This window comes from Macadamia integrifolia, chromosome 7, assembly GCF_013358625.1.
Source record: "Macadamia integrifolia cultivar HAES 741 chromosome 7, SCU_Mint_v3, whole genome shotgun sequence".
Classification (NCBI taxonomy): Eukaryota; Viridiplantae; Streptophyta; class Magnoliopsida; order Proteales; family Proteaceae; genus Macadamia; species Macadamia integrifolia.
Window position 1 is genome coordinate 2,247,140 of NC_056563.1, and position 24,605 is coordinate 2,271,744.

Here is a 24,605-nt window from a genome sequence, read left to right on the forward strand (position 1 = left end):
TAGTGCTGGTGAAAATCCAGCAACTCCTACTGTCGAGGGAGAGATAGTCATTGATGTTCCTATCAAAGAGATTCATGTGGATGAAGTCGAAAGCAACATAGTCACAATTGCGGACAAGGAGATCGAACCCAAGGAGAATGGTGCTTCAACATCTGTGATGACTGTGAACAGCAAAGAGGAAAATCTTAAAGAGCTTGAGATAGAAATTGTAAATGTCAAGAACACAATAGTTGAAGGCATACATGTGGATGATCCCATGGATATATTTGAGGTTCTTGGAGCTGAGCATGTGGAGTTCGTCATCTCATTAAAGTATTTTGAAGATCGAGCTGCTCACATTCTAGACTAAATCCTCATTACCAAAGAGCTACCTGAATTTTTCTATGAGTTGATGGTGGACGTGCACGATGCTAAAATCACCCTCACACTCTACAAAATTCAAGGATGAATTTTTTCTAAGAGGGGGTGAGTTGATGTAGATCGAGCTATCAAAAAGAGAGTTCAATGCTGGCCCAATTCTGGTACAGTTTCATACATCAAACCAGCCTTATTTTTCTCCGATCGGATCAAACAACCTGATGTTACTGTACACATGAACAGTACCTAGGGGTCCAATATTGACAGCTGGTTTGGGAAAGATGCTGCCAGCACTTGTTAGGATACTAGACATTAGTTTCTTTTTTTCTTTTTCGTTTTTCTTTTTTTTTTTTTTATCTTGGCAAGCAAAGCTTTGTAACTTAGGAAGATTTGGTTCCTTTTTTAGTCAGTTTATGTTTTCTTATTGAGCAAGTTAGTCTAGTTAGTTTCCTATTTTTTTAGTCAAAGAAGTTCCTATTATGTAACTTAGGTTAGTTTCCTTTTTGTGTTTAATTGTTAGTTTCTAATTTATTCTTACTTGGTTAGCAAGTTAGACACAAATTACAAAGTCCTATTTCAGTCCATTAGTTTCTTTTTTTGTTATTTCTTTATGTCCAAGTTATGTAAGGCTATCTAAAGCCATTGATCATAATGAAAAAGAAAAAAAGATTGAAGTTTATGAAATTGAGTGTTTACTCATGGCTGAGATAGCTATTACCTTGATGGGTGAGATACCCAAAACCTGAGGACTGAGATGCCCATTCACTAGTTCTTTTTTCCCCTCCTCAACCCCTCCACCAAATACTTTCTTTTCTTATTTTCTTTTATTTGTTTGTTGTGAGAAAGTGTTTGAGTGATCATAAATTCATAATAATCTGTCGAATTTCAGAAGTTCCATTCATCAAAAGACCAGCTTGAAGGCAGCCAATAGAAGAATCGATTTCAGCCTTATTGTCAAGGTTGTAAGCGAGATCAACCAAGGCTTGTAGCTGCTCCTACAGCAGAACTTCATAAAGTTCCCTTTTTCTTTCAACCAACAGATCTCTCAATCCAACTGACAGAATTTACTCAATTTTTTATGGATTGTTCCCTCATGTAAGATCTCCAATCGATCCAAAATTCAGCTCCATCTAAGCCACGGTTTGTGTGTGCTCGAAATTCTCCTATTCAGCCAGATTTTGAGATCCTACCTGGGATTAGGATCGCTTGTGATTCTAGTCCTACATTACTCTAGAACATGCAGGCCCCACACACAAACGGCTCTATAAGTGACACGACATAAACCCTAATTGTCAAGGCGTCACCTAGGCATCCAGGCTCCCTTTGCTCAAAGGGCTCCTTTGTCTCCTAGGAGGTGCCTAGTCGCCTTGGTTCCCCACCCCCCTCCACTCTACCCCACTGCCTTCAATCGCCTTGACAACTATGACATAAACACTCGCAGACACCAGGTATCAAATACCGAACCTACTACCTCTGATACCATGTTACAAATGCTGATCCCGAAAGCTCGAGTTGTTTAGTAAAGCCACAACAATTGACATCAACAGTTAAAATTCCTAAACCCTTTGTCACTTTGTTAGCACAGTGCAATAAATAATGCATGCATATGTATTGTATCTCCAGGGAAGCCAAACACGTACATTCTAGAATCTAGATCATGCCAGGGTATGATAAATAAGTTATAAGCCAAGTGGTACCTCCCCATGACCAGTCACAAACGAACTTGAACCCTCTAATAGAGGCAATAAGATAGACTGAACATCCGATGGTGCTTTGTCGATGTCTTCAAAGACTACCCAAAGTCCGCGCAGAACTGCCTGTGTACAGGTGAAAATGATGACATAAAAATGCTGGAACAGCATTATGGTAGATTCTAGAAACATAAACTCATAACTTTCAGCACAAAAGCAAACCTGAGTAAGAGAACCAGGCTGCCATCTGAATTCCCCAGGTATTTCCGTACAAATGTAACTCCCAATCAGTGTTTTCCCATCCATATGTTCATCCATGTGAATAAAGAGAACTAAAAAACAGGAGAGCAACAGTCATAAGAGATAGATTAAAAAAATAATAAAAAATAAAAAAGCCTAAACAAGAAGAAACACTTGCAGAATAAGATAGGAGAAGCAGGCTGGCCCATTTAATTATGTGAAAGGTTGTAGCAGTCCCATAGTTTCACGACGCCAAGGCGACCAAGTGTTATTTTTTATTTTCCTTATTTTCTAACATATTTAGTAAGCTACATATACCTTGTATCATAAAAAACCAACATTAGGCCACATCAAGTCATTAAGAGTCAACATTTAGCCACATCAAATCACAAAAAATCAACACTAGTCACATTAAGTCATAAAAAATCAATATTTAGAGAAATGCTCTTGTTTTATAATAAGTTTGACTGGTCAAATGATTTTATTTTTACATGAGACTTTTTATATTAGGTATAATATAAAACCATCTTTCCAACAAGTCTAAGATTACTTAAATCTAAATTGTAATGACAAAGTTATGCTCCAGCCTCCAGTCAAACTTATTTTAAAGTGCGTGAATGCATTTAAAATCACCTGAATGAAAATTATTTTATAGATATCAAAACCAAAGATTATTTTACCGGACTTTTGGTTTTTATCAATGTTTTAACTTGATAGGATTTATCAAATTTTCATAATTGAGAAAAAAACCCAGCATTTAAAAGTTAAAAATCACTCCGAAAATCCAATTATTTTTCTTGGACTGGGGAGTTGACTTTTTATCCTTTTGGAATTTATTTTTAAGGGAAATTTTCTTGTACCACCCCTAAAAAACTCCATATTTCATGTAACCCCCAAAAATGAAAATAATATCCACTGCACCCTTATTTGTAAAACCGTTAGCTTAAAACATAAAATGACTTTTTTACCCTTTTACTTAACCTTCTTTTTTTTTTCCTCAATAGAAACGAGAAGGAAACTAAAAAAGAAAAAAAACACCAATTTTTTTTTTTTTTTTTTTCCCTTTAGGTGTGGTTGCTACTAGCCTCAACTGTTCTTATCGGCCTTCTGTATCAAAGCTTCGAGCTGCTCCGGACTTAGTTTGAGACCCAGTGATCTCATGAGTGATCCAAGTTCCGACTATGTTAAGCTACCGTTGTTGTTCCAGTCAAAGGAGTGGAATATCTCCCGTAACTCTGCAATCTGCTCATCATCAAGCTTCGCTGGCTCGTGTCCGCTCATATTAGCAATTAACCGATCCTTCTCCTGATCTCCTGATCACTTCAATCAATCTCTTTCCTAGCTTGAAAATACGATAATTCAGATATGATCCATTCCAATCTTCGATTCTTCTACAAATAATCCTTCCACATATCACTTTCCAATGCACCTCAATTGTGCCGATCAAGCTAAATTCCATAATTCACCTTCCTTTTTTCTTTTTTTTCTTTTTTTTTTTGGTAATCTATGGATCTATCTCTGTTTTCTAGAAAGACCCGAGCGATGAGCGGTTTACCCAACTGATCTTCCAATTCGTCTACGTTTTCTGTAAATTAGACCAGATCTGGTCTTCTTGATCTTGTTCTGCTTCAGATACACAAATCATTCTCCTTAGATCTGATTCCACGCGGACATAACCTCTGATTCGGCTTAACCTTCTGTATTCCAAGCAATGCACAATGAAATCGCAAACGATCAAAGACGAAAACAGAAAAAGAAAACGAAAAAGAGAAAAGACGATTTCCGCGTAAAGAAGACGACGACTTAGATCTCGACTTTAGAGGAAAAATAACGCGTGGAAATATTGGTTTTTTAATAAACTCAATCCCTCCTACTACAAACTCAATCCCTCCTACTACATCAAAGCAGATGATCGATATCTGGCTTTCCCCGTCAAGCCAAGCAAACAGCAATTCAACAATTTTGATGATTTTTGAAAACCTTGACCTCCCAGGGATGGATTTGCTTATGAGGGATCAATTTCTAGGGTCGTGCTTCCAGACAAGCTTCTGCAAGTCATCTTCCTCGGGGCTCCACAATCCTTTGATCCGATCCATATCTTTTCTTGAAGAAGCCATGGATGATTGGCAGAACTTGATTCTCGATTCACTATTCGAAACCCTAACCCTAGACTACAAGATTAAGGTCAAGGATATAAGGGTAAGTTTGCATACCCATAAGGGTAATTTGGCCATTAGATAATATGAGACTGCTGACATCATCACTTAACAATTTAGTTCTAACGGAATGGATTTATTAGAAATTTTCTGATGAAAGTGAGGGATATACGAGCACTTATTTTCATTTTTGGGGGATACATGAAATTATGGATATTTTTAGGGATCGTACAAGAAAATTTCCCAACTATTTTTATCGGATTCAAATAAGGGGTATTTGCTTATTTATGAATAATATTTTAACAAATAAAAAAAACAATTGCTTAAATTATATTTGGCATAAATAAGTGCCAAAACACAAGGCGACATGCAGTGTAATAAGGTGAGGTGACTGTCACCTAAGCCCCAGGCAAACCACCTGGGCACCAAGTCATTGCCTTGGCAACGCCTTAACAACTATGAGCAGTCCAAAGTGCAAGAGGTAGCATAATGGATAACAGTCACAATCCCACTTCATAATCCCTTAAAGCAGTTAAGAGAAGTAGAGCAATTTTCATGAATCACAGTATTTCAAGTCACTACCTATGCAAGAGACACTTAAATGTTACACAATATATCTCTCATTTGCTACCTTTGGAAAATGCCAACTAGTGTAGCTTTTGACATGAGAAGTATTAATTTGCAATAAGAAGCATTACTTTAGAATCAATACATCTCACCAGCATTCAAATAATATAATCTAATATACCCCAAAAATCCACATGGCCTCTTACCTTAAATGGTTCTTGGGAGACCTACTCCCCTTCAAAATGCAAGGCACTAGATTTGAAAAGTGCCCATAGGAAAGTTATGACCATTGACACTCATTAGTCGAGAAATGTGGAGTACTACCTCCCCTTTTTGGGTGTCCTGTGTGGAGAGGATGGGAATCTATCGATCAATTGTTTCTAAAGTATTCCATCACCATAAAGGTAATGTTTCATTTCCTGAGTGTCTGACCTGGTCGGATATTTCTCAATGATATGGTGGGGGGTTGATTAGATTATGGCACTTAGCTCCATTCAGGGCAAGAGGTGGATTTATAGAACGCAACACTACAGGTCATTTTGAGTAATTGAAAGGGAGGAATGCTCACTTGTTCCTGATGCAGCTGAAAAGTACAGATACAAGTTCTGTACAAGTATACAACACTAAAGAAGAAAGAAGACAAGGCCACAATCCTAGTGTCTCTAGGAATCCTATTCCTCTGAAAATCCTATTCTTAGTCTGAATCTTATTCCTATTCTCTTATGGAGTTCTGTTTTGAGTTTCTTTTCTTAGTTTGACTATGATTAAGATTAATAGCCTTTAGTTAGGTTGGCTTAGGACTTTGAAGAAGTCATGGAAAGATATAAAGCAAGCAAGAAAGATCTCCATATACTCTTTATTGATATGGAAAAAGCCTACGATAGAGTGCCTAGAGATTTAATCCGGCAAGTTATTGTGAAAAGAGGGGTGTCAAGTAAATATGTAGATATAATCAAAGATATGTATGAGTGTGTGGTAAATATTGAATAGGGTGAGATCTGTGGGAGATCAGGGCATGGAATTCCCAATTGCGATTGGCTTACATCAAGGATCATCCTTAAGCCCTTATTTGTTTGCATTTAGCATAGATGATTTAACCAAAGACAGTCTCATGGTGTATGCTCTTCGCCGATGAAAACATTTGGTGTATGAAACGAAAGCAAGGATCAAAGCTAAGTTAAAGCTCTGGAGATCAACCTTGGAAACAAGAGGCTTTAAGATTAGTAGATCGAATACAGAATATATGACGTGTAACTTTAGTCACAATATGATGGATAATAACATGGTGAAATTGAGGAGAGAGAAATATTGCAAAAAGGCAAAGTGACTATTTTAGATATTTGGGATCTACCATAAATAAAGGTGGCATAAAGAATGATGTTTCACAGAAAATTAAAATGGGACATATGAAATGGAGAGGTGCGACCGGAGTGCTGTGATAGTGTGACCGATGTATTCCTTTAAAGCTTAAAAAAAAATTCTATAGGATTGTTGTAAAACCGGCTATGATGTATGGGGTGGAATGTTGGGTAGTTAAGACGTGTCATACACTAAATGTAGTCGTGAAGACGTTAAGATGGATGTGTGACAAAACTAGGAAGAATAAATTAAGGAATGAACGTATTAGAGCTGATTTGGGAGTTGCCACGATCAATGACAACTCCGAAAAAGTCGTTTGAGGTGGTAATGGCCAAGGATTAAAGTATCGGTATCGGTCGTTGTATAGATTGACCAAAATTAAGATACGTATCAAAGGGTATCGTATCGAAGATACGCACATAAATGGATAGGAAACACTTTTTTATACATTTTTGCATTAAAAATAGTTTAAAAAAGCTATATATAACATGTGTTATGCATAAACACTAAATTGAGAGTATCGCACTAAGAATCCAAAGTTCGTAGTTGGCCTATAAATGTAAAATCCTTGTTCCAAAGTTCGTAGTTGGCCTATAAATGTAAAATCCTTGTTCCAACCTTGATTTCCACTTTAGTTAGAGAGAAAAATGGTTGGCAGCAACTTTGGAACAAAAACCCCTCAAAAAATCGTGTTTTTCTGAAAAATTACCCATCTTGGCCATTATATAACCGTATCAATACGTATCGTACCGTATCAGTATGTATAGGTCGATACATACGGATACGCACCGATACGTACCAATACATACTGAAACGTACATTTCACCTCGATTTTTTATTTTCCATAGAGTATTGGTGCGTATCATATCGGTGTGTATTGGTATGTATCGGTATGTACATCTCGATACAAAAGGATTTTAAAAATTTCATATATCGTATCGGTAATGACCGTTATGGTACGATACGTACCAATACTTTAAACCATGGGTATGGCCATGTTCAATGAATGTATTAGAGGAAAGAAGTGTTTCAAGTAAATATGTCGACATAATTAAAGATATGTATAATGATGTGGTGCTTAGTGTAAGAACTATGGGGGGATAGGTAATGAACTCCCAATAAGAATTAGATTACATCAAGGATTAGCTTTAAGCCCATACTGGTTAGCGCTAATCAAAAATGAGTTTACTATAAACATTGAAGATCAGATCCCTTGGTGCATTTTTTTGTTGATGATATTTGGTCGATAAAACCAAAGCAGGGACAAATGCCAAATTGGAATTTTGGAGATCGACCTTGGAATCAAAAGGTTTTAAGGTAAGTAGAACAAAACAGATTATATGGTGTGTGACTTTAGTAACAATAATACAAAAGAGAGGTGGTGAATGACGGGGCATTACACAGGGTTAAAATTTAAGATACCTAGGTTCAATCATAAACAGTGGAAAATAGAGGAAGATTTTTTATTTTTTTTTTTTGTGAATAAATAATTTCATAAACAGGAAGAAAGAATGTACAAAGGAAAGAAGGAAGGGAGGCAAAACAACAAGGGGGCAGAAGGCCCAACTAAGAGAAGGGATACATCAAAGGGGGCAAAGATGATAGAGGAAGATGTTGCACAAAGAATTAAAACTCAAAGGAAATTTATAGAACAGTGATACAACCAGCAATGATGTATGGAGTTGAATGTTGGGCAGTAAATAAACAACATTTAGATAAACTTAGTGTAGCCGAAATGAGGATGTTGAGATGGATGAGTGGTAAAAATAGAAAGGATAAAATAAGGAATGAATAAATTATAAGTTTCAAAGACAACCCGTGGGATTTAGAAATTTCAAAGACAACCTGCGATGACTATGTTTGTATACTCTGGGCAGGTGATCATGGGAGATGGGTTAAAAATTTGTTCTCTAAGAGAGGATCTCAATGCCTCAATAGAATTTTGATATTAAAATGTCAAACCATACAAATCTATCCTTATTATGGGAAATATAAGAGTGAAGCAAAGCATTCAGCTAACTGTCTTCGCTATCTGAGAGAAGTCTTTGCTTTTGCATCTAAAACAAAAATTGCATTAGTTTAGACTCCAAAAGCACCAAGCACTAAGCCAGATGTGGAGTATTTTTGAAGGAGGAAAATTTGTAACCAAAATATTGGCAATGTAGCATACTTTTGTCTACTCTTTATTTCTTGAATTTCTTATGGGCAAGGCTCCTTCTTCCAGCCATTCACATATCTTGTCCATCTTCTCTTTTTTTCTATATCATTTAATCTTTCTTTTTTTTTTTTTGGTGGGGGTTGGGGGGTGGGGGGTGGGAGATGTTGATAATCCAAAGGAATACCTTGGTTCCCACTAACTTGGGCCAACTTGCTAATCAATGCCGTCTTTCCAGAACCCGTAGGACCATATAGAAGAACAGGCCATTTTTGGCTTACTGCTAGCAGGACCATCTCAAAGCTCTTTTTCACAGCTGAAGTCAATACAAAGGGACGGTCAGATGATTTTCTACCCCTGAAAATGGAAAAGCATTTAATATCAAGAGAGGCATCAACGACAACCACCCCCGATGGGAAAACAAATCAGAGACAAATGCAGCTAAGGAAGAAATAGATAATTTACTGGATTGGAAAAATAAAATAAAACTTTGCTGCTCATCAGAAAGAAGAGAAAAAGATTTCCTGCCCACTTTTTTTTTTTTAATTAATAACCAGTTGAGTAAATGAAAAAAGGCAAGTTATAAGATGACGGGGAAAAAATAATATTCCTGCTTAGTGCTTACCATGCTGACAGCCTCCTGTTTGTACTTAATGGCTCTAAAGAAGAGAATTCAGAAGAATCAGAACACAGAAGCCCAAAAGACTGCAGGCAGTTGTCCTGATCAAAATCAATGCATCCATCAACAAAATCTCCATTTTGTTGTTCAATTCTTTCTAGATACCAGCTAGCTTTTTCTACAGACACATCCTCACAGAACTCATCCCAGCTGCAAGTAATAAAAAGCTACATGAATACCATCAAGTTGTCACTGTTGAAGTGGTCCCATGTCTGAAAGAAAGTGAAAACAGACTAACCGTAATAAACATGAAAAAGAATTTTCTGCATCAAGACCAAAGCATGACGTTGCTCTATCACTCATTCTCAAAACGATTGATAATATCTGTATCCCGCACCATTTTATATCCAAAATGGCTTTTAAAAGCTCTGGATTATTTCCTGAACCCACATTCGGAGAGTGTTGGACAAGGTTCAAGAAACAAGACCAGTTCCAAAGCTCAGAGAAGACTTTAGGCTTTACTAGGAGGAAGCGGAAAGATGTCCGAACAGCATTTAGCAAGTCAGTTCCCTCCTGACATTTAATTTAAAACAGTCAAAAGAATGAGTATAAAGGAAGTTAAGCTCCATTTAACAATGAGCATGCCATATTGATTTCCATTGAAATAACAAAAGGAGGGTTTCAGCAATAGATCCTAAAACCTCTAAAAAGATTACATCACCACAGGTAAGTAGCAGCAAAGAACTACAGAGGACGGCATGACATGTTTGTAAATGGAAAAAGAAAGAACTGTTTCAAGATTTTCAAATAGTGGATGGTGCATATCTCAGATATATGCAATTATAGAACAGTCTCTCTGGAACCAGGGCATGGAATTCTTAATTGAAGTTGTTGCCAAGTAAGGTAAATAGTGATACCAAGCATGGTATCACCAATTCTGGATCTTCAAAATAAAATTACAACAATTCCAAACAAACACCAATTCTGATGGCTTTATATGTAGATGACTTTACTAAGATCGGGATCTGGTTTTAACAATTTAAAAAAAGAACAAAGAGAGATGTCATCAATTGAAAAAAGTAGGAGGGAACAGCATTTCCATACACAGAAGATGCAAATCAAGCTTAACATTCCAATTTCATACCAAAGGATGAACAATATCCACTTATAATCCCTTCTGCAGGCCCCTCTGCCTCCTCCCCACTGAGGATTGGGCCTTGCTTTGTTATTGTTAGTTCCTTGCTGCTTTTCTTCCACATCCCCCACCCCCCACCTTTTTTTCTTTTTTAGGGGCCCCTCGTATCTCCTTATAGTAATGAATTTTTTATTCACCCAAAAAATGTCCGCTTATAATTTGCTGGTTACAAAGGATATCCTTGATATTCCTGTCCAAAGAAAACTGGCCTTGAAATAGAGAATTTCCAAAACTATATGCACAAAGAGAAGCCCAGATATATTTACATAAAAATATGTTATAACACATAGAGGTATGCATTTACAAATTCAAATATGCCACCTTTCTTCCAAATGAATATTATAAAACAAAAAGATAAAGCTTAATAATCATTAGGAGAATACCTTCTCTATGAGCTGTGAGGTTGAATCGTTTGCTAAAAGGCGTTGGAATGGTGGGGGAGCAAATTTGAAATAATTTAACACAGACCTACAAGAAGCAACCAGAGCATGTCTTATATCACTTACTAATGAAAAAAAACATTACACAAAATTTACTGCGATCATCAAACTGATGTCTAATCCCACTCTAATCAACATTGTAAACTAGGAGGGGAGCAAATTTGAAATAATTTAACAGAGACCTACAAGAAGCAACCAGAGCATGTCTTATATCACTTACTTGAGAGTGAAAAAAAAAAATTACACAAAATTTACTGCGATCATCAAACTGATGTCTAATCCCACTTTAATCAACAGTGTAAACTAGGAGGGGAGCAAATTTGAAATAATTTAACACAGACCTACAAGAAGCAACCAGAACATGTCTTATATCACTTACTTAAGAATGGAAAAAAAAAAAAATTACACAAAATTTACTGCGATCATCAAACTGATGTCTAATCCCACTCTAATCAACATTGTAAACTAGGAGATTCTTGTTCAAGAAATTTTTTTTGTTTTGGGGGGGGGGGGGGAGAATAATTAATTCAACGAACACGTTCTTTTTCCGCTAAAAGGTAGGCAATGAAGAAAAATAAATAAAGTACTATACAAAAAACACTTTGTAGATTTTTTTTTCCAAGAAAGTGGGGATCAGATTGATTTGATAAATAAATCAAAGGCCATATCTTCTCACTCTGTCAAATGGACACTTCATGTACCCCTGGATTGCCCACGCCAACACAATACAAGAAGGACATGGATATGCCGTATGTGTGCAATCTGCACCTAAAAGTCACACATTTTAGACATGTCGTGAAGAAGTTTAACCCTTTGTCAACAAATTAACCCCATTCATACAATAATCCATCCCTTGTGACAAATTTCAGCCAAGTCTCAGTACAAAAAACCCAATTCGCGCATGTTGACAAACCAACCCCCTTAAACACTAGCCCCCCTCCTTCTGACACATTTTAGCCAAGTCCCTGTACATGTTTGCACATCAACTATTATCCTAAGTTTTGGAGGACTGGTGAATCTGACTACTCAACACATACCCACACCCAAACCTATGTAGCATTGTTTGTTCGTAACTTCGTATGCCCTAACGTCGGAAAATTACGCATAGTTTCAAATTAATTTTTGAAGAAATGAAATAGCTTGCCTTAAGACCAGATTCATAAAGCCAAAAAAAGAGATCATATACATTAGAAACAAAGTGCAAGCATTAAACCTATACATATTATAAGTGATACTGAGGATTAGAGTTGCACCCCCAACACCCCAAAGAGAAAAAAAAAAAAAAAAACAAAGGAACTGGAGAATAGCAAGAATTTACAGCATTCTCCTGGATGCATGATTACAATGAAGTACAAAGATTGGCAAATGGCATAGCAGATAATAGGCACGAAGTGAAGCCAGGAATTTGTTTTGGCTCTTCTTCTCCATCATGATTTTTTTTTTTTTTTTTTTTTTTTTTTTGGATGAACAATCGAATTCATTACAAAGAGGAAAAAACAAAATACAAATGAGGGAGGAGACAATAAGGGCCAAAACCTGCGAGGGGAGGGGGGAACAAAACAGGGAAAAACCCTACACAAGGAGAAGCTAACCAAAAGAAAAGAATGATAAATTAAAAAGGGACATCAAGGGGGGGAGGGGATAATGGAGGGGGGGAAGACCCCAGGAGACAACAATGTGGATGTTCCTTGGGGAATCACGGACTGGGCGATGACTAAGGCAGCCAAGTTTGGAGCTAACATCAAAGTAGGCATCCCAAATCCTGTCAAAGGAGCGGGAGTTGGAAGTCCATCTTCGAAGATTCTACTCCATCCAAATATGGGTTATGGTTACACAAAAAGCAAATTCCCCTACGGTGTCACAAATGCAAGACCCACCAAAGGTTATACCAACCCAGATTTATTCTCTAGACAATGGGAAGATGGTCCAGTTAGACGGCCAACAGGTGGCTACAGACAGAGGCGGAGAAGGGGCAAGAGAAGAACAGGTGATCAACATTTTCGGTCCCATTCCAGCATAGGCAGCATGAAGGAGAGACATGAATGTGACGGTAAATGAGGAAACACTGCGTGGGAAGGCAATTAGAGGTAGCTCCATCATGAATTCTTAGTTATCTCTAGTTTTCTTTCTTGCCCGTCTGTTGCAGTGTTTGTGGTTGTTTTCTGCTACTGATGGTTTTTTGGCGGTTCTCCCAATAAGCATCTTGGTGGCTTATAGAGCATTTCACGGCAATTAAAAATAAAAAAGTATCCACACATTAAGAAAAATAAAGGTTAGAATGACAAGAAGAAATAAACAAGGGGCCACAGGCCCACAAGGGAATAGGATATTTATTTCCCTTGCCTCGAATAATACCAAATTAAAGGAATAATTACCTAAAACAAAACTTTTTCAGTGAAGGCCCAAAGGGTCCTACTCAGGAAAGGTCATATGCTTGAATGATTAAACAAAGGTAACCGTCCCGGGGGGTCGAGTGGGGATAAAATGCCTCCAATGAATATAAATAAATGGAGAAATGAGAGTATATGGCACTGAAGGATTCAAAGATATAGAATACTAAATTCATCCATTTTATCCAATTTTTTAAGGAACACCAAAACTTAAGCCTAACTACATGGTCTAGCCTTTCCCATGCAGTTACTTGTTTTTGGATAGAGATTGGTGTTTTAACCACATACAGTCAAAATTCATTTTTATTCTGATTCTTTTTTCCTGATCTATCTGTCTCGTTTAAGAATGTTGAACATTTCTTGTTCCATCCCTTGAATCAAAGGTGTTTCAATTAGTATTACACACTTGCTTATAATCCCTATGGAAAATGCCTAAAACACCAACTGTGATTACCTAATCCTCTCTCCTCATCCCCGATTTCCAGTCCTTACTGTTCAGAATTTGAAGACCCAATTTGTACCATTCCTTGACCCTATTCATTTCTCTTCAAGATCTACATATATATGCTGCTGACTTTATCCAAAAATTATCCCCTCCAACCAGAAATCAGACAGCCCTATACCATTTTCATTTCTCTCTCCTTTGGTACGAACTATCCTACATCAATAACTTTTTTTTTAATGAATAATGAATTCATTACTGAAAAAAGAAAGAGATACAAAGGGGGACCCAAAAGAAGGGGGAGAAAGAAGAAACATTACAAGAGAACAATACAAAGCAAAGGAAAACCCAACCATCAAGGAGAGGGGACAGAGGGCCGCAAAAGGGAGATGGGTAAGCCCCAGGAAACAACAATAAGCATATTCCTTGGGGATTCCTCTATGCTACAAGGGGAGACCAAAGACAGTTTGCTACTGACATCCAAAGAGATGCTACAAGGGGAGACCAAAGACAGTTTGCTACTGACATCAAAAGAGATGGATATCCAAATTTGGTCAAAGGATCTAGAGTTAGAGGACCATCTTCTAAGGTTGCGTTCAATCCAAATGTAGGTGATGGTGGCACCAAACGCAAGCTTTCAGACAACGTAATAAATTGTCTTGTTGGCATAAGACATAACCCAAATCCATTCAAACGATAATGAAAGAATTCTTCTTCTCAGCCAGAATTTACCCAGGATCCCTTTCCCAACTACAGAAGAGAAGGGGAAAGCAAAAAAGAGGTGCTCCACATCTTCCAGCAGAAATGGCAAAGTCCACTGGCTCCAGTGGCCTTCTAGATCTCCCCCCAATCCCCCATGGCCATCGTGGAAGAGCTGGCAAAGTCCACAGGCTCCACTCGCCTCCTGGCTTGTTTAGCTCCTTCTCTGCATGTGATATCAGATCTAGAGGTCCGCCTGTCCCATGGAGTAATATTGTTTGGTTCAAATGCCACCTCCCACGATGTTCCTTCAATGTTTGGCATGCTCTTTCTAACTTTCTTCCCACTCAGACATTCTTATTCCACAGACATATTCAAGCTTCTCCTGCATGTTGCCTCTGTTAGAGCAGTAAAGAAGATGTTGACCATCTTTTCTTTTGTCCTTTTTCCTCTTCCATCTAAAAGTGTGTCCTGAGTTATTATTGGCCTTCCGAAAGACTTGTGCTTCCCCTACTGAGACAGTGGATTTGGGTAGACATGACATTTGTTGGTAGCTCTATTCGTAACGCCACTGGAAAGCTTGCCTTTTATGCCTCCATCAATATCATTTGGATAAAACAGAATCTTCGAAGATGGTCTTCCAACTCTAGATCTTTGAATATGATTTGAAAATCCATCTTTTTGGATGTTAGTTCTAAGCTTGCGACCCTCCCCCATCTCCCTATAAAGGGCTCCCCAAGGAACAGGCTTATTATTGTCTCCTGGGGGTTACCCTCTTCCATTTTGACCCCCCTAGTTGCTTCGGTTGTGTAGTTCCCCCCCCCCCCCTCCCTCTTCCCTTTGGGTCTCTTATATCTCTTCTTTCATGTTTATATATGTTGTAATAATGGATTCTAAAGAAAGTGTCAGTTGTCAAACAGACTCTAAGCGGTTTATAATGGTCTTTGTAATTCTCAAGAACTTTCTCTCAATTAATATTAATAAAGAGGATTGGTGTCACATTAGACACAAATCATTACCCCATCTAACATGGTATCAGAACCACAGGATCCAAAAGCCTAAGGGCTCCCCTTCTCCATCACTTTATCTCTCTCTCTCATTTTCTTTCTCCCAGTGCCTCCCTCCATCTGTGCCTCCCTCCATCTCTCCCTCTACTTTTCTCTCTCAGTGAGGGCTCCTTAAACCACTGAGAGAATCACTAACCTCCATCCATCCACTCCCCTGGGCTCTCAAACTCTCTTCTACAATGATCTGAGAGACCATCTCCCTTTCTATCGATTTTTTCAGGGTTTTCCCTGCCAAGGTGCTTTTTCCCGACTCAATGCTCTGATTGTCTTTATGTTTGTTGCAGTTGGTGCTCCTTACCCTTGTAGTGGTATATACTAGCCACTTTACTGTTTTAGGTCTCTGTTCTAGAATTATCCCAAAATTGATTTCCCAAGGTTTTTCCCCTTTATCAATTTCTGGGTTTTATAGCCTTTTCTATTTTTTTGTGTTTTTTCTATGTCCAAATGGTGTCTCCTCTACTTGCACAACCCCCTTGAGTAGCAACCATGTCTACCAACTCTTTTGCTTCTACTGACGGAAACACCGTGGCTCTACCTATCTTCCAGCCTTGTGCTATCAAGCTTGATGGCACAAGCTACCTTATATGATCTCTATCTATTTGCATCTCCATTCAGTCTCGTCACTACTACAGATACATTACCTATGCAACGAAGCGTCCAACCACGGGCCCTGATATTGACGAGTGGGAGTGTGCCGACTCTCTGGTTATGGCCTTCTTCGTCAACTCCATACAACCACATCTCCCCCGCAGCTACCTCCTCCTTGACACTGTTGTAAAGATCTAGAAGTCTGTCAAGGGCATCTCTTCCCATGTTGGGGAATAATGTTTAGGTCTTCGAACTATGCCAGAAAGATTGTAACCTAAGGCAAGGAATGCTCACACTGGCAAAGTACTATTATGAGTTGCTTAAACTATGGATTGAGCTAGACTTTTATGAGGAGCATGTTCCTACCACTTGCAGATGTCACCAACTTTCAGAAACAATCAAGCCAACCGTATTGAGGCTCCAAATTCTGACTCTGATCCAAGCATCCCAACTGCCTCGTCATATTCTGATGAGCTTATTGCCCTCTAGCGCCTTCTAGTGCCCTTTAGCACCTTCTGGCGTGTCTGCACTCTCTTGCTCTTGCCACTGTGAGCTCTATTCACTCCACCCCTACTGGGTCAGGTATTTCCTTCTATGGACACACTATGTTTGTTCCTTTTACTCCTTGGATTATAGACTCCGGGGGTTCTGACCATATGACAGGATGTTTGTCTCTTCTCTCAAAGTATACTACTTTCTCTGGCAATGGTAAGTTCAAGTTGGCTAACGAAACTTATTCCACTATTTCGGGAAAAGGATCCGTTAGTTGTACCACTTCCTTATCCCTTTCTATTGTTTTCCATGTTCCCTCTTTTCCTACCAAACTTTTGTCCATTAGTAGTCTTACTTCCAGTTTTAATTGCAAAGTCACCTCTTTCCCATCTCATTGTGTTTTTTAGGATCCGGTGACAAGGGCAACGATTGGCTCAGGTAGGATCAATCGTGGTCCGTATCTGCTTGATGATGGCTCGGTATTAGTCTCTGGTCACGCCCTTCAGATATCTTCTACATCACTGCCCATCTCTAAGTTACTACAGTGACATCGTCGGTTAGGACACCCTCCATTGAGAACATTGCTAGTTTTTTTTCCTTCTTTTAAGCATCGTACTTCAAGTCAATTTTTTATGAGGCATGTGTATTGGCCAAACAAACTCAAATGACGTATTCTGTTTCTGGAAATAAAAGTGCCACTCATTTTTTATTGATACATGATGATATTTGGGGTATGTGTCTATCAATGGTTATCGGTGGTTTGTCTCTTTTATTGACTGTCATTCTCAAACTACTTAGGTATACATGATGCGAACCAAAGGCGAGACCTTCCATTGCTTTCAGTAGTTTCACTGAATGGTTTAGATTCAGTTTGATGCTACCATTAAGATCTTTCGCAATGACAATGGTCGTGAATACTTCAAAAGGCCCTTTCAGGCCTACCTTTCTGCCCATGGGATGATTAATCAAACCACTTGCGTCGATACTCCAACTAAGAATGGTGTTATTGAGCGGAAGAATCGCCACCTCTATGAGGTAGCCCACTCTCTTATGTTTGAAATGCATGTTCCTCCTCAATATTGGAGTGACGCGGTTCTCACTGCCGCCTTTTTTATCAACTAAATGCCTTCTCGGGTTCTCACCTTCTACTCTCCTCTAGATCTTCTCTAGGGTTCTGTTGCCTTCCTATTCCTCCCAGGGTATTCGGTAGTATCTACTATGCTCAGGATCATCATCCTCATGGGAAGTTTGATCATCGAGGTATCGGGTGTATTTTCCTAGGGTATGCCCCTACTCAAAAAGGCTATCGATGTTTTCATCCTCCTAATCGGCGTTACTTTGTGACTATGGATGTGCTCTTTCATGAATCTAAATTTTACTATACTGCAGCACCTCTTCAAGGGGAGTCTCCTTCCATTGTGGAAGATGTGCCGCCTTTTGAACTCATTATTCTTGTTGGTGTTCTATTTAAGGGGGAGATTAACACTCTTACTTCGACGCAACAACCAGAGATGCATGTTTGTAGTCGCATAGAGTAGACTTAGGACACAACTCATCCAGTGCCTACCCTAACACGCCAGTTGTCTCCTCTCGAGTCTGATCTCATCCCCTCAGGCCTAGGTAATTCTCCTTTCCCTTTGGTTGATCCTTCTCTTGAGTTAACTATTGCTATTTGTAAAGGCATTAGGTCTTGCACTATACATTCCATTGCTAAAAATATTTCTTATGACTCACTTCCGCCATCCTACTATAGTTTTGTGCCTTCACTATCCACTGACTCTATTCCCCATACCTAGTATTAAGCGAGTGCAAACTCAAAATGGCAGACAGCTATAGTTGAGGAAATGCAGGCCATAAAGAATAATGACATATGGGATCTATTGTCTTCCCTCACAAAAGAAGACAGTTCGTTGTAAGGGGGTCTTCTCAGTAAAACAAAGAGTCGATGGCACAGTAGATCGGTACAAGACAAGATTAGTTGTCAAAGGCTTCACTCCAACGTATGGGATCGACTACCAGGAGACCTTTGCTCATGTCGCCTAGATAAACACTATTCGTGTGATCTTGTCTTTTGCCATCAACTTAGATTGGGATCTTCAACAGTTAGATGTGAAGAATGCCTTCCTCTATGGGGAATTGAAGGAGGAAGTATACATGGACATTCCTCCCAAGTTCACTTGCTCCAAAACCCAAGGGGAAGTATGCAAGCTGAAGCGGGTAATATATGGGCTGAAGCGATCGCCTCGTGCATGGTTCGGGCACTTTCACAAGGCTATGATTTTTATAGGGCATTCTCAGAGCAATGTTGACCACACTCTGTTCATCAAGAGATATGGTGGGAAGATTGCCGTCATGATCTGGCAGAAATCTCTCACCTCAAGAGATACTTAGGTGACGAATTTGAGATCAAAGATCTAGGACAACTTCGTTACTTCCTTGGCATTGAAGTGTCCAAGTCTTCTCGTGGGATCTACTTGTCACAGTGGAAGTATATGCTAGGCCTTCTTTTTAGGCCGTCATGTTGAGGTGTAAACCGGCAAATACTCCTATTGAAGCTAACGGTCACTTGACCAGCAAGGATGGTGATTTTGTGGATAAGGGGAGGTATAAAAAATCAATGGGGCTTTTAATCTTTCTCAAACTCACCCTGACATAGCATTTGCAGTCAGCCTGGTTAGTCAGTACATGCATGATCCCTACTCAACACATATGGAAGTTATGGTGCATATTCTCCTATACTTGAAATCTACCCCAGGACACGGCATCTTTTTTTCTCCTCACAACCACATGAGAGTGGAGGCCTTCACAAATGCTGATTGGGCAGGTTCTCCTGATGACTGCAGGTCTACTACTGGTTATTGCACTTTTGTAGGTGATAACCTTGTTACATGGCGGAGCAAGAAGCAAGTCGTGGTTGCCCATTCAAGTAATGAAGCAAATGCTATGTCTCATGGCATTTGTGAGCTCCTATAGCTTTATAGTCTTCTCACATATTTCACTATCCCTACCACTCTTCCTATGAAGCTCTTCTGTGACAGCAAATCTGCTATTAGCATTGCTCACAACCCTTGTCCAACATGATCGAACCAAGCACATGGAGATAGACAAACACTTCATCCAAGAGAAGCTAGAAATCCTAACTAAAGTATTCTCGTTAGTAAGATGTTTCAGTAGTTTCACAACAACAGGCTGATGTATTTCTTAGTTGTGAACAACCAAATGATGTATTAACGACTTTTGTGCCGTTTGTCCCTAGTTGTGAGCAACTGGCTAATGTATTTACTAAATGTCTAGTTGGTAAAATGTTTTATCCTAGTATCTGCAAGTTGGGCATATGCAATATATAATTATATATACACCAACTTGAGGGGGAGTGTTGTAATAATGGGTTTTAGAAGAAGTGTTAATTTCCAAACGGACCCTAAGAGGTTTAATGGTCTTTGTAATTCTCTAGAGCTTTCTCTCCATTATTATAAATAAAAAGGGCTGATGTCATATTAGACACAAGTCATCACCCCATCCAACAATATATTACTTATTCATCCAAAAAAAAATATATTTTCAAGCTTTATGATATTGTTCATGCATGTTATGTTTCTTTTGTGCGGTTGCCATATTTTCCCTCACTAAAATTTTTAGCTCATCCCTTTTTTTTTCTTTTCTTTTTTTCTAGAGCTTGTGCACGAAAACCACCAATAGTCTGGATGTGTATTTAGAGATAGGGGCCGAGAATACTCTGGTAAGGATTTCCCCTCTTCAAAGGATTAGCGACTTTTTAGGCTCCTTCTGACTTAGTATGTAATTTGTAAAAGACAAGTCGAATGAATATTTTGATACGTCATGTAATTTGTGTGGATAGGAAGAAATAGCCTGTAATGATTTAACTTGTTATCTTGTGCAAACAGGTGCCACCAAAGGTGGGGTATTATTTCAAGTATCAAAGCCATTCTAGACCCACTTTCCCGACGCTGTTGTGATCTTGCAGCAGGTAAAGTAAAATATTTCTTTCCCCTTTATGAGAATGTTGCGACCACTCTACTACCAGGGTCTGGGGGCGTGACACAATGATAGATCCAGTTTACAAAAAAGCTAGAGGAAAGGCCATTTTGAGCATGACTTGAGAAATGAATTCCCGCTTCGAGAAATCAAAGCCTTTGTGGATGTCAATGTCATGAGGGCGGCAAGAGAGAGAGATTTTTTGTCAAAGCCTCTACAGGTTCATTGCAAAGGAAAACATTATCAGAGTTGCTTCGATGAAGGCCAATTGGACATTACAAGCACTCTAGGAAAGGCAATGAAGGGGTTTGAATGGCCATTGACAAGCTTATTCTAGGCATCTTTAACAATGGAGAGGAAGTTCATATGAGAGGACCACATGTCAAAAAAATTGAAGGGTTTAGGGCCTAAGGAGATGTAGGGCTGGACAAAGAGGTTGATGGGGGCAATAGGTGGAGATACCAAGGGGTCAAAGGTTGCATGGGGAAAGGAGAATGATGAAAGTAGGCTTCATTTACCACGACCCTGTCTAACTTGCAAGTGATCGTGGAGTCGCCACATCTTTTATTGTTCGAGAATTTAAGACCAAGCCATCTTAAATAATTCTCGCCTATGTCATCAAGGCATTCATTGAAGAATCGTCAGAGGGAACATTCAACAAGTCACCACCTTGCTTTTCATGGCCATATCAAGCAACATTAAAGTCTCCACCGAGTCCCCAAGGGAGGAGCCCAATCTGCAAAGAAATACAACAAAGGTCTTCCCAAAGAGAGACTCTCTCAGGGGAACAATTAGAATCAGATAAAGCAGTCAACAAGAAGGTGGAGTTCCCTTGGATATCATAAATCTTAAGGTGGAGAAGTTGATAGGAGAACAGTAGTGGAAAAAGAAGTTTTGTGGGGTCAAAAAGGAACCAAAGACGTCCATTTGGGTTGTGAGAAGAATTGGTACAGAGAGACAAAGATGGGGCAATTTGGGAATCAATAGTTTCTAAAGGGCAACAGAAAGCAAGGTATTCTCTGAAATTCCCGTGAATTATTAATGCTTTGATAAGCGTTCATCTAGGGCCCGTTTGATAACGTTTCAAGAAACGGAACAAAAAGCATTTGATAAAACTGTTTCGTTTCACTTATTTTCATAAATAGAAATTGAAATTTCTACCTATTTATGGTTCAATAAATGACCCAGGCGAAACAAGTTCTCCGTTTCTGGAAACGACTCATGGCAATTCTTTTCGCTGGTTACTATCGACTTCCAGAAACATGACTATCACACACCTTCAATTCCGTTTCTGTTTCTAGAAACGGAAATTTATGTTTTTGCCGTTTCTGTAAAACAGCATAAACGTTATCAAATGGGCCTAGCTTATCATACTATTTATATTTTAGAATATGTTTAAGTTTCATGTAACTAGTGCTTGATATTTACGCAATTCCCCAAACAGGAAAAGAGTCTAGTGCTTGAAACTTAATATTGATGTTTAATTTTCATGCCATAAAATTGCATTACAAGCAACTCACCTCAACAGAAAAGGTGCCAAGTCAATGGCTCGACAGAACGCCAAAGAGGCAAGCTCATGAAGCTTCAAACCCCTTCCGCTCCTAAGATATAAATCAATAACATTAACGTCATCCTCAACATCACTGTTTCCTGCTTCATGGGTATGTCCATTCTCCCTTATGCCCGGGACTATATCTTCGGAATCCAATTTCAAGCTCTGAACTAGTCGAAGCAAATCCACTGCTTTGTCCACAATCTTTCGAGCGATAGGACGGAAACAGCCCATCATAGGGACTGTATAATTCGGATGCAGAAACAGCTCGGCAAGTGAGTTCACAACTTCTTCTTCCGTCAAGCTCTCTCCCTGAGCTTGTCCATATACACAAGTAAATAAAAGCCACTGGCTCGGGGGAGAAAAAAAAAAAAAACCCAAACAAAAAGAAAAAACAAGAGGGTGCAGATGAATACTAATAAAAACTGTACCTTTTGCGAGAGTGACTGCAATCTGGGAATGCATCGAAGTTTAGGGCAACGAGCAAGGAATCTATCCAACTCGTATTGCAGACTAAAACTTCCGTCGATCGCCATTAAGGACTTTATTCCTGTTTGAGGAAATGAAGCGTTAAAATCTTTTTAAAGGAAGAATTTGTGTGCTTGAACTCCTTTAAACTTTGGAAGCGTTTAGGAGCTGAACTACAGACGACACAAGAGCCTGACCGACTGTGCTGCTTATTCTCATGACCTACTTTATAAACACAGGACGGGGTCGGCGGAAGGGTTTAGGGTTCATGACTTTTGGCGGCAAGACGGAGGCCCAGTGGGTTCGGTGCAAAATATTCAAGTCGGTTTCAACGGTGAAAAGTTGTGTTTGGATGTCCAGAAAAGAAAAAGAAACGAAAATGTTATTTTTCCAGTTGTTTGGCTTGGAAGAATGGAAAAGAAAATAAAACAAATTTTAAAATCAAATATGGGAAAAGTAAGTCTTTTCATGGCCCCTATGCCCTGACACAGGGGTAAAATGACCACCACACACCTCATGAAAGGTACGAAATCCCACCTTTGTTGATGCTTTTCTCTTGGGGGAAAAATGCATGTGTAGGCTTTAATCTAGGCTCTCTTTCCGTATTTCCTTTCATAGAATAGTGTTGCCATGTGATTGTGATGTTCCTCTTGTGGTCATTCATAGTTTATTAGGATTTATCTTCCCATTTTGAGAAAAACCCCAAATCATGCCCTAGTTTTCTCAAATTTGGGGATTTCTTCAATTCTCGCTCTTTTCTTCCAATTAATGATCCATTTGTGATGCATTACACTTGATTTATGCTTAACATGCTATATAATTCATGAAATGTCTCTTATGCTTGGAATCCCCATGTCTTCCCATGAAAACCCCTCTTTTGTATTGGGTTTCCTTGATTTTCCCTGTACATACTTGGTATTTGTGGACCTCCATAGTCTATTAGAGTATGTTTTTGTATATTCATGATCTCGCTACCATGGCATTTCCGTCTTAGACCTATAGTTTCAAGTTTTACTCCATTGTGAATGAATTTGCGCATTGAAATTGAATCCTCTCATGTTACATATGCTCCTTGCTATCATTTTGCTGTTTTATCATGGCTCCGCTTTGTCACTTACCGTGCATCTCGTTCATAGGCTCCTTATCACTCATAGCTTGTCACCTTTTCTATTTTGTGAGAAATTTGAGTTTTGGGGCTTCCCTTTACTGTTGTCATTTTCCTTTCCTTACTCACCCTACTTTCCTCTTTTATTGCCAGGATGTTATCTCGCACCGGCAAGGGACCCTCATCTTTTGGCTCGCGACGTAAGACTACCGCTTCTAAGTGAAAGAGTGCGGGAACCAGCTCTTCAGTCCCCCGCACAGGGAGACCCGGACCTACCCGATCTGACCCTTCGGACTATGATGAGGAGCTCTTCCATAGTGCAGAGGCAGCAGCCAACTGGCCGGCTTTCTTGAAGAGACTAAGGCCTTGTTTAATTGATGGTGATGGGTGGGATTCTTGTACGAACTTTTCCACCCCAATAAGTTTTAGGCCGTTTGGATAACTGGGGTAGGAATTTGGAAAGAAAACTAATTTTTGTTGGCCCACTTGGCCTAACATTTCTCCCACCCCGTCCTTACAAAGTATCAGTGAGACTCTTGCGAGAAAATGAAGTGCAACAGTAAGCAATTACATCTGTCTCTATCCATCTCCTCCTGCTTCTTCTTCCTGTGAAATACGATGAAACAAGCATGTACGGTGACCCATTTGCTTCCTCCTCTTCAAATCCATTCACTTCTACCAAGGAGAGACTTAATAGGGTGGTGGGACTGATCAACGTGTGAGAAAGTAGAGCTTGAATGGTTCAAAACCTTATGCCCGTAATTAAGACCACCTCATTCCGCCACCACCTGTATCTTTTTTTTTTTGGGTAGAAAGAGGATCTATTAAGAGAAAACGGATTACACATTTGAGACTTGTACCATTGGTACAGAGATACAAGGATCGGAATTGGGCCAAATAGTCTTATTCGCAACTGTTTGAAATTTAAAATGTAACCGCAAGCGTACGGATCAGTGTAGCTACGGGTCGAACACAGGGAGAGCAGCCACTTTATTTTTTTATTTCTTTTAATAATGCGAAAGTGAAC

The 24,605-nt window shown here is 39.1% G+C and overlaps 1 protein-coding gene across 3 annotated transcripts in view; it reads right to left on the reverse strand.

The window, feature by feature from the left end:
* LOC122084122 (midasin) overlaps positions 1-22,737 on the reverse strand; it is a 93,370-nt gene extending 70,633 nt beyond the window's left edge. Inside the window, exons 1-8 of one of the 3 annotated variants that reach the window (XM_042652195.1) lie at positions 22,437-22,734; positions 21,974-22,317; positions 10,723-10,807; positions 9,443-9,717; positions 9,151-9,354; positions 8,713-8,882; positions 2,271-2,380; positions 2,055-2,174 (exon numbers count right to left, since the gene is read on the reverse strand). In XM_042652195.1, the coding sequence (XP_042508129.1) occupies positions 2,055-2,174; positions 2,271-2,380; positions 8,713-8,882; positions 9,151-9,354; positions 9,443-9,717; positions 10,723-10,807; positions 21,974-22,317; positions 22,437-22,541 (1,413 nt within the window). In that variant the 5' untranslated portion in view covers positions 22,542-22,734. Of the gene's footprint in view, positions 1-2,054; positions 2,175-2,270; positions 2,381-8,712; positions 8,883-9,150; positions 9,355-9,442; positions 9,718-10,722; positions 10,808-21,973; positions 22,318-22,436 lie in introns of those variants that run through there. The other 2 variants (XM_042652197.1, XM_042652196.1) reach the window with 2 other exon arrangements.
* Between the last annotated feature and the right edge of the window lie 1,868 nt (positions 22,738-24,605).